This window comes from Zosterops lateralis (genome assembly GCF_965231275.1).
Source record: "Zosterops lateralis genome assembly, chromosome: 2".
Classification (NCBI taxonomy): Eukaryota; Metazoa; Chordata; class Aves; order Passeriformes; family Zosteropidae; genus Zosterops; species Zosterops lateralis.
The window spans coordinates 67,768,478-67,779,979 of NC_139763.1; the positions used below are offsets into that span (position 1 = coordinate 67,768,478).

At 40.3% G+C, this 11,502-nt stretch overlaps 1 protein-coding gene across 1 annotated transcript in view; it reads right to left on the reverse strand.

The window, feature by feature from the left end:
* Nucleotides 1-11,034, reverse strand: part of NBEA (neurobeachin) — a 453,768-nt gene extending 442,734 nt beyond the window's left edge. Inside the window, exon 1 of the mRNA XM_083884753.1 lies at nucleotides 10,736-11,034. Coding sequence (XP_083740879.1) covers nucleotides 10,736-11,005 — 270 coding nt within the window. The 5' untranslated portion in view covers nucleotides 11,006-11,034. The remainder of the gene's footprint in view (nucleotides 1-10,735) is intronic.
* Between the last annotated feature and the right edge of the window lie 468 nt (nucleotides 11,035-11,502).

Below are 11,502 nucleotides of genomic sequence, written 5' to 3' on the forward strand. Positions count from 1 at the left end.
CAGATTACACACTAGAAAACTACTTTTTTATCCGAGACAGGACATGCAACTAAGTGAGTAGATCCAAATTTGTTCTTAAATAGAATTTAATCACATTTTATTAAGGAAAAAAATACAAACAAGGTATTTTACTATAGTTCCTTTTCCCTTGTTACAGAATCATCACAGAACCACAGAACAGTTTGGGTTTGAAGAGACCTTGATGATCATCTAATTCCAATCCTCCTACCACAGGCAGGGATATCTTCCAGTAGATAGTTGCAGGTTGCTCAAAGTCCCATCCAACCTGGCCTTGAAAGTATAAAAAACCCTTACACTAATAATAAGGGAAATCATCACAATTGTTAGCACTGGGAATAACCTGCTTCTGGGTTTTAGAAAATACCTTCAGTTATCAACTTCACTGAAGAATCATCCATTTTAAAGACTGCATCAGCTCCTATTTAGTGAGCACTATGTTTAAAATGTCAAATACTGTACTGTATCAGCTATGGAAGACGGACTACCTCCCAGGGACTAAGCCTACACACTGTTCTAGTTACAATGTTTATTACCGTACATTGTAAGTTACTTTGAATAAATGCTTTTCTGTTCATGAAACATGAACTATAAAAATTTTGTTACATAATCATCTTTGCTTCATGTTACAGTTTCTAAGTTGCACACAGTTATATGCATATGAACTGCTATTAAATATTTAATATATAAATCTTAAGACTATATATGAAGTCATTAATCTATTATTTCTGACCAACGCAATGCAGAACTTCAACAGCTTTGGCTCTATACTGAATTTTGTATTTCTATTTTTCCTTCTAACATCAAGCATCTATAGTTTTGAAAACTACACTAACGGCTCTTCTATTTCATGCTCATTTGTAGCATAAGGTAGTATTTATAGGACAGGTAAAGAGCCACAGAATTTCATTATTAACTCAGCATTATGCCATTAACTTTGTACTTTCTCAGCAAAATATTAAATGTAGCCACATTTTGTATTTCTGAAATCCAAGAAACAAGCTTAAATACAACCATAACTGTGATTTGCAGAACCAACAGACAGACTTAGGTTTGTGTTTCATCCAAGCCTGTCTATTAACAGGCAGGCACAATGGATGAAAAGCAAATGCTGTGGCTCACCAAGGTCTATTTTCTTTCTTGGCTGCATGTGGTGTAAATTGTCCTTTGCTGAGTTAGGCATTGCTACATGGGATTATTTGTGGTAGATATTGCAGCTCATACTGTGAGATGAGGAAGAGGATTGCTATAATTAAAAGTCTTTCCAGACTCCACCTCCCACTTTTTTCTTATCTACTCAAGAAGAATAAAGATCTAAATGTGTGAATGATTAAGGGATTGGAACATCTGACATACAAAGAAAGGCTGAAGAGAGCTGGGATTATTTAGCCTTAAGAAGAGAAGGTTTGAAGAGATCTTATAAATGTGTATTTGTAGAGGGTGTAGAGGGTGAGGAGGGAGTGGACACAAGGGAGCCAGACCCTTCTCAGTGGTGGGTGAGCCCAGGATAGTATGGTAAAGTTTCTTTTCAGCTGGACTCAACTCACTCCACCCTTGGACAGTAGAGTCGACTCTAATGAGGTCTTATTGCAAGTCTACTTCTGCACTAACAAAGTGCTCTTTAAGGTTTCAAAAGATGCAATGGAGACTGCAACCTTTCCATGAGAAAGAGTGGATAAGAAAGTCTTTCAAATCACTTAATAGCTATATAAAACAAAACAAACAAAAGACAGACTTCTGCAGGAAGGATGAATGCCATAGCTGAAGACACAGAAACAGCAGCAAAGGTTTTCAGAGCCCCAGAGACTAAAATATGGGGCAAGGGCTCCACAAGTCTCTTGAGAGGAAACATAAGAATGAAACAGCTCTCATCCCCTCAGCATGTGGCTTGGAACACTTGACTCAACCCAGTGCAGCCTTACAACAACGTTTCCATAAGTTTCAGCTATTCAGGAGATGAATATTAACAGCCAAGAAGCTATCAGTCACAGATATGACTCATAAATACTGCACACACCTTGCCATTTACAAAAGCAGGTAATTTATTTCTCTGGAACAACAGAAGGAGAAGAGGGGGCGCTGAGCTTTCATTGGAGCTCTCGCACTCACAAAAACAGGCAAAATCCACCAGCCTTGAAAGTGTAACAGCAATTAGTAAGGTGCTTTACCTACTTCCTTATTCCATAACTTAACATAGCCAAAAATGTAGCTTCCAGAGGCCTCTCATTAGGTTTCATTATTGACATAAAAATTATGATTTGAAGAGCAATAATACTGATTTTTTTTCTCTAAAAAATAAGTTTTCTTATCTTTTCAGGCAAAAACTCTTTACCCATTCTCTCAACATTCCAACTCCTGCAATTAAACAGATGCACTTAATGTCCTTTTGCAAAGATGCTGAATCCCAAGTCCATTCTCCAGACTCCCAGGAAGCTCACTGTCCCTGCGTTTTCTCATCTACTAGCTGATGTTTGCTCCTATTATGAAGATGCTATGCAACTGGAGCTGACATAGCTGTGTATCTCCATTCTGATGTTTGTGTCCTATTAGAAGAGGCAGACAGCTTTCCCTGTTCTTCTAGCTATAAAAAACATATATTTAACTTTAAGCAGGAATATAGCCCTGATTTCAAAGTAATTATTTTCTTTTTTTTTTTTTTTTTTTTAATTGAAGGTTTTTAACATTAATGGTGATATAGGAAATTTTTTTGCTCCAAATTAAATCAATTTTTTTTTTTAATGCAGTGAGCTACATTAAATATTGTTGAAGATTAAGGGTAAACTCTGATGGGCCAGGCATGAGCAATACAAAATAGCTTGCCTTCAGTTGGTTCATTACTAGCTTGAACATGTATTTCATGGCTACTATTCTGTATTTAATGAAAGCACATGTTATTGTTTTCTGTAACTCTGTAGTTGGAGTCTGTAGCAACAGGTTTGCATGGGATCCTTTCTCAATCAAATGACAGGTTTTCAAATTCATATTTGTGCTTATATTCAAACTATTTTCCTTTCATGAAACAATTAAAAAAAAAAAACAAAAAAAACCTGCTATAGTGGCTCTTCAAGCAGGCAATCAAAATTCAATAAAAGTTGGAAAACTTTATGTAATTTAGTATTTGTCACAGAATATGAAGACTTATAAAGAAAAAAAAAAAGAAGAAGAAGTGAGATCACATATAACTGATTACAATGCCTCATTGGTTTAGAAGAATCTGCTCAAAGAATGATTATTTCCATCTTTCCATCTACACTGTCCCAGTACTACAAAACCCATGAGGTAATAAAAAGCATGATATGAATAACAACTTCACTTGTAAGTGAATATTTTGCCGTATCTCTCTTTCAGCTAATTCCAAAACTTAATACTTACTCTGCATCATTAAGGAATGCTTTCAACTGTTAAACAAAAGGGCAGTGAAAGAAACATCATTTTGCAAAGACAGATGCCAAGCATTTGTAAGCTGTTGAACAGCATTAGCAGTACTTGCATTTATGCAAGCTTTCAGTGAATTTTCATGTTGGAACAATTTCAGTGATGCAACCCAATTTTAAAGCAAAGCAGGGTAGTCATATTATAGGGTTGCATTAAAATAAATAAATTGACACTGCTGGTGTAAACCTCAGTAACACCAACACTACTTAGACTTACTTATTTACCAAAGGTTATTATTTTCCATCTATGTCCTAAGTACAAAAAAGTGCTAAACTGTAAAAATTACTGGGAATGCAATTTTAGCCGACAATCAGTAGGTTGATCAGAAGTTGAGGTGCTTCTCTACCGGAAATAATAGATAATCCTCTTCTTGGATATTAATGCCATTAACAATCTTCTTAAAAGTTATGAAATTATAGTTCAAATAGCTGAAATCCATATTAATCCTTTAGTTGAAGTGGATGTTTCTATCATTAAGGGAGCAATATGTGACTCTCCAGAAATAAAATATTTTTTAATTTTTCTTTATCTTTCTACTGATAATCATGTATCAGATACCGTATCACTGTAGTACATCTATGCCAAACTCTCGCAGGACAGATGTGGGAGGCCATCAAATTCAAAACTGATGTTTCAAGAAATCTGCTGCCTCTGATTATAAAAGCAAGTTCTAAATTTGATTCAGACTTAAAGAAAGCTTAAAGGTTCTGTTTATGCAAGAATTAGTAAAGTTCCACAATGGGGTGTTTCCATAAAAACAAATAGCAATGAATGATCAAATTTCACTAAAAAATAAATGGAACTTCATCAGCCTAAACACACACTACTATAGTGACCCTCTGGCCACAAGGCAACTTGAATATATATTGAGGTAGCTGATACAGTTCTGTGTAAACAATAAAACATTGTACACTAATGGAAGAGCAACACAAATCTGGAATAGATTTACTGAGACAGGCCAAAATACAAAATGGAATAGGTGCAGAACCAAATAATGAACAGGTAAGACTAAGAGGTTGATGTAAATTAGCTTAGATAGCCTATTAAGTTAACATTCTGTTAATACCATGCAAAGCATTTATCAGAAAAGACTCTGTTTTGGTACTAACCCAATCGCAGATTTAGTTCCACTTTGACTAAATTCAATACAGGGCAAAAGGAGAACAAACATTTTGGTAGGAATTCAGAGATGATTACACAGGTTTTGGGTGTTAGTTTTTGGCTTTTTTTTTTTTTTAAGGGTGCAATATAGAAAGTGTTTAATATATTTGAGATGTATGAGTGAACACACTGAAAAGCATGAACACAAAGGAAAAAAATGCACCACAGCCTGTTAGACCTCAGCCTGGCCAGTGTTATGAGCCACTCCCCCAACTTCTACCCCTTTGAGGGCTCATCTGAAAGCAGGGACAGGGGAAAATATGGAGGGCAGAGGGAAAGATTAGTGCATAACTGAATACACAGCTAAATGCTTAGTCTTGTAAAACACATGGCTTAAATGGGGAATCAGGTCACAATTTTGTAAAAATAGAATCCTGATAGAGAAAGGTGCTAACCCTTTGCTTGATGCAAAGGGATAAAACACAGGTAGGGTCTCAGGAGGGAGAAGGGGGAAAGGTCACAGATTGCAGGTGTTTTTTCAATACCAGACTCACAATTTTATTATTTCAGTGTGACAAAAATAAAAAAAAAGCCTTTAGGTATTCACCTCCATTATAATCCATGAACTGAATCCTGTAAAGATAAGTGAGAAGTAAAGTGAAGATGTAAAGCCAAGAAGAAAATAGCTATTCAGAGTTAAGCACTAAGGAACACTCAGTTACATGCCAACATGACAGATTTTTAAAAGTTATCACCTATAGAAATATATCAACCCATCATACAAGAACCACAGCAGATTCCAAACCACCTGCTGAGATACCATTAGTGCTTTACAACTGATACAAAAATTGAAAAAAACTTTTCAGCCATAAACACCTACTGTCAAAGATTAGATAAAAAAGCCCCCCAAAATCAGTCAAAATAAAATAATTAAATGAACGTTTAGTCATTCAAAGATTTTCTGTAACCAAAACTAAGTTTTCCACAGAAGCTTTAAATAATGACAAGAGCTACAGTACTCTAAAGTAGCTGCCCATGGAATGTTATGACAAACTCTCACATTAGATACTCTCTTTTCATACAGCTTGTACAGCAACCAAACACAGATTAGTTGGATAGATGAGCAGGATACCAAGAGGCCAGTGGGACAGACAGTAACTCAGACAAGGACTTCCACCTTCAGTCAAGTATTACCTAAACCAAAACTCACAAAAAAAGCAAACAAACAAAACCCCCCAAAAAATCCCAACTTAGATATTTCCCCAAACTTCACCTTTTTGATTAGTACTATCAGCAAAGAATCATATTCAAAATGAGAAAGCTTTCAGCAAGAAAATGGAATGAGACTCTCAAGCCTGCAAAGCTAGTTCCACAAGAAAAACAAAAGCCTTGTGACAGAGGCTACAGCTCAGGAGGCCCACACTTTCTCAGACTACAAGAGTGTCCAATGCACAAAAGTGTTTCTTCCTTCCCACATAAAAGTAGAACTGTGCCATGGGACAGTGCAGCAACCAAAACTGTAAATGGATTCAAAGAATTCAAATATCAAAGCTAACTATAGCTTAAGAAAACCTTCAGCCAACCTCTGAAGAGAAGAAGTACCAAAGGAAAAAAAGACCAAAAAACACCTTTCTTACACAGGCCCCTCCCTTTACGTTTTTCCTTATGACCACTACTACAGAAAGCCTGCAGGGAGAGAAGGATCTCTCACATAATTCAACCCATTTGCTCTGAAGCTGCAAATGCCACTCCTACGAGTACACAATGTGACAGAGCACTAAAAAACGGCTTACCTCTTGTGATGGGTGACTAACACTGAAGTAGGATGGAACAGGCAAGAAAACGAGAAGAGCTAGGCAGAAGCGTGGGCTGCAGTCAACAAGAACAGAAAAAGACTTTTTGAACTAAGCCTGGTGTTTGACCTACTTCTTACAAGCACTCTCTAGCCTGACAAAACATATATAAAAGCTTTCCAGATTGCACAAGGAGAAGAACCCTGGTCAGCTACACCTGTATCAGACTGAAATGCATTCAAATCTGCATCACATCATCTGTTCAAGATGCACAGGCAAAATGAGCAGCATGTTTCAGCACCAGTCACAACTTTTTAGTATTATTCAGCTTCCTGCTCACCTTGCTTATTGTGCACTGCCACAGAATCAGCACCACAAAACCCAGAATCATAAATACTAGGAAACTCAATCTGGAACAGAGAAAGGTTCCTTAAAGCCAAGAAGCAATGCAACTCACACAGTTTTGTTTGATCAAAGATGGCCAAACTAGAGTCACTTCAAAATAAACACTAAAGAAAAAATTCCCAGGACCACTAAAACACTGGAAAAGCAGAGAATTGAGAAAGCAAGTCAGTAAATAAATAGAAGGAAAGACCAGTCAAGGCATATTGAAGAAAACTAATTAAAGCCATATGTGGAAACCTTGCACTAGAAAATAAGAAAAACAAAATTAGACAAAGTAGAAGAATACATGTAGACAGATTGACCCACTTCCACTTTAATATCACATTTTCTGGAGCACTTGGGTGTAGAATTTTATTTTAAACATCAGTCTAACAGCAACAAGCACATCTACCATGCAATAAAAACACTCTTGACAACACCCTAAGAAAACTAATAGAGCTCTTTGAAGGGGAAAGGCCTCCTCATCAATAGATGCACACAACTGGTGTCAAAATATCCCCAAAGAAAAATCCCTTAGAGCAATTAGAGGATTACACTGTTTTTAAGGAAAGCCCTTTCTAGTTTGATGCCTGGAAGTACACAAGGGTCAGTGAACACTCATCTCAGAGGGAGCATGCTGAGCCTGGGAATTCATATTAAACCCACAGACCAAAACCAAAATAAGCACCATGACAGAAGAATGCATGTGATACAATGAGGCGTTACCTCCTATTATGTAAAAAAAATACAATATTCCATAAAATGATTCTAAAAAAGCCTTCAGCTCATAAATTCTTAAGATCTTCTGACCTCCACAGCACTAACACCAGCAGGTCTTTCTAAGGATAACTGAGTCCTTCATAGGCATTGGCATTCAAAGGTTGAGCCTTCTCTCCATTATGTCATTCGCTATAATGTTAAACAATGAAAAAAACCACAAGCAACACCAGATATTGTACAAAGTGATACTCTGTTAAACAACTTCACCAGTTTAACAGCATTTCAAACACAGCAAGTTCTGAGCAAACACTAAGAAAAGCATCAAGAGAAACAACTGATCTCATAAACAGTGGAGGCATGCCCAAGAACAAAATACTGTCTGAGCTGAAAGTCCACTGTTAAAATTTGGCAAAGCTGAAAATCCAACAAAATATTAGAACAGAAAGACTTTCAACACTGCAAAAAAATACACTTCCTCACTTCATAGATACAATAAATCACTATGCCCATCAGTATCAGAAGGTACTACATGAATTAAGTCCAAAACGCTATACTAGAGATCACAGTGTGTGGTCACCAAAACAAACATTTAAAGGTAAAAACTCTTCAAGAGAAACCCTAAAAGCACACTTAACAAGAAAGAAGACTGATGACCTCCATGGCAAGGGCACACCAGAACAAAGTTTTGCATCAGACATTTACTGCTGCTTCCATGCAGATGCAGAAAGAATAAATAGACTTATTTAAGCTTTACACAAAAGACAGCAATAATCTCAGACAAAAAAATTTAAAAAGCATCTCCATTTTTAACTTCTGATTCTCTCTGACAATAAAACATCTCAGCCATGCAGAATTCTTATAACAAAAAGCTGTTACCAAATGGCTTATAGCAACCCAACATGGCCTAGTATAGGTTAAATTTCTCTCAGAGACTTAACACACCAAGTGATGTATCACAACAAGATCACTGTTCACTCATTATCACACCTGCACCAAAAGTCATTCAGGAGTAGTACGGGTAAAAACTGAAGAAAAAAAAAACAAAGCAACAAAACTACCAAACCAAACAGCTCTCTCTACCCCCAGCTACCTCCTGAAGAATGCTTCTAAAATAGAAAACTGCACTTTATTTCAAGTTGCTACTAAAATCCTCAATACTGATTGAGACAATGTTTAGTAGTTTTAGTAGTTCAGGCATATGCCATCAGTTTTACTTTGTATCTGCCATATTCACTGCTTGTTTCACATGGGAGTAAATTAAGTTTAAAATATAACAACATAATTTTGAAACATTTACTGCCCTGAGAAGAAAACAATTACAGACACAATACAGCCTTCTCTCTGCTTTGGGAATACTGACTGTTGTATATTAGAGTCCATCTGTTAAGTAATGACTGATCCAGGATGCAACGCTGCTGCAGCAGACTCACAAGCAGTTTCACATTCATATACGTCTCCCAGTGCTCAGAGTTAAACACTCTGGTGTTTATTTTAAAATACAAACATTGTTTTCAGCAACGTGAACTGATCACTAGGTCGATCTCATATGTAAGCAATGGATGTCTCCTACACAGACACCAAAACATATTCTTAACCTCTTCACCAAAGACAAGCCAATGTTATTCCAGTTGCTGGTGCACTAACAACCAGAATTAAAATCAGCTTAAATATCAGTAAGAATGAAAAAAGAAAGAAAACCAGAAAAGGATTAAACATCTTTGTATCTGTCATGATCTATTCAAAGCCAGTTAATAAAATAACTGCATGTCATTAACTTATTTTGAGTGCTACATTAAAGAAATAGGTAATAAGCCAATGAAGTTATGATAACTTGTACCAGACTTGTACAAAGAACAAAAATAAAATTTACAAGTCACATTTCAAGCTGTCAAACAGCTGGTAGAAAGGAATAGGAAATAAACCAGATTAGTGTTTTGACATATTCACAAAACTATCAGTTTTAACCCTGTGTGCTCAGATAAGCCACAAATATTAAAATAATCCGACCAAATTACGTCCTTCCCTGCATGCTGCAGCTTTTCCATTCAGTCAGTGCTAGGTCAAATGCAAATAACTGTCAGACAGAAGAATACATCTTTTTAAAGTCTTTGAAACAGAATATATCCTTTACATGACTTTGTATAAAATGACTGGAGGTTAGAAACATTAAACTAATTTGAAACAAAGGCAGTTTCAATTAATTGTCATTCAGTTTTGAGCAGTCATTTTTCTATCCTATTCTATGTGCAAAATCTGAGGGTATTTCATTGACTAAACCGCTTCAAAAGCTTTGCTGCAGCAAATCTTGCATTCAGGAACAGCACCAAATTGCACATAATTGAAAGTGATTCATTTTTAGATGCACTCGCTTGGCTTCTGTAGGTTCCTCAGGCTTTGGTGTAGGTAGCGCAAAAACATTAAGTCATACAGTCCTGCAGTAACTCTTTCACTCCATGAAGTGAGCAGCTGACTAAGGAGCTACATTTTAGCATCTTCTCCTCGTTTCAGCTATTTACCTCTGTACAATAGTATTCTGCAAGGCACAGACCTCGGACCAAAGTAGCAACAACACTTACTTTGCAGACAAGAACGTGCCTTGGAAAACAGGGCAGGTTATTAAGACATGGGCAACGCAATACAATACTGCAATACAACTAACTCTTTATTACAGATATTAAAGCACATTAAATCCTTGCAAAAATCTCCCTCCTCCCCCTTCCTCTACATAAAATGCTCAACTAGCTCTGATCCAACAGGGTTAAACCCTTCACATGTTTCAGCCACCAAGAAAAGATACCAGCTCAGGCTGGGGTTTTTTTTAACGTTTTTCAACTAAAAACCGATACCACATTCATGCCCACTCTTCTTCCCAAGAGAAAGCTACTAGGTTAAAGGGCAGCGTCCATAACACGAAATTGCAAATTACTTAATCTCCTTATTTTTCACACTGCAAATCGCACACAGCACACTTGTGCAGGAGGCGGCCGGGACCAGGCACCGGGAAGGAAGGGAAAGAAGAGCGGCCTGTCTGCTCTAGGCAGGGTCCTGCCTGGAGTTTGGGGAGCGCTCAGGGGGCTTTTGTCACACGCACGGCGGACGGGGAGACGAGCAGGTGGCGGGATTACCGAGGAGTTTGGGCAGGAACGAGGGCAGGCAGGCTGGAGAAGGGCCGTAGTGCAGGAGGGGCACGGGGCCGGGAGGACGCGGGGGGCACAGGGCGGGGGGCACAGGGCGGGGGGCCGGGCCCGCCGGGGCCTCCCCGGGGCGCGGTGCCCGCCGCTTACCAGGTTCAGCACCGTCTCCACGATGTCCCGGTTGCTGACCTCCCCGACCTGGATGAGTCCGATGAGGACGGCGAATTTCATCCGGATATTGCGGATCGGCACCGACGGGTTAATCATCCCCGCGGGGAGCACCACGGACCCGGAGCCCGACGCCCTCAGCTCCCCCATCACCGCGACGCCGCCGCCGCCTCCGCCTCCGCCGCCGGCCCCGACGGAGATGAGTCCCGCGGGCTGCGGCTCCGGCCCCGACACCGGCTTCTCGCTCGCCATTTACCCCCCGCCGTTACCGGCACCTGCCGCCGCCGCCTCCCCGCCCGGCGGGGCCGAGCCGCGCATCCACCGCAGTGGCGCCCGGCGGGGCCGCAGGGAGCCGGCCCCGAGCGCCGGCACCGTCCCAGGAGCCGCTCCCCCGCTCCGCTAGAATGAGGGATTATTATGGGCGCCGATGCCCCGTTAGCCGAGGGCTGCCCGGCCGGGGCCGCCTCCCCGCGGCGGGGCCGGGGGCGCGGTGCGGTGCGGCGCGGTGCGGTGCGGTGCGGTGCGGTGCGGCCCGGCGGGGGCGAGCGGCGCGGAGCGCGGCGCCAGCGATGCCGCTGTTGTTGTGGAGCCGAACCCGCCGCCGCTCACGCCGCCATGTTGCCGCCCCCTGCCTGCGGTAGCCGCCAGGGCGCCTGCGCCGAGCCCGTCGGGGGAGTGGCCGGGCCGGGCCCCCCCAGCGGGCCGGGGCACAGGTGAGGCAGGTGCCGCCCGTCCGCTCGACCGGCGAG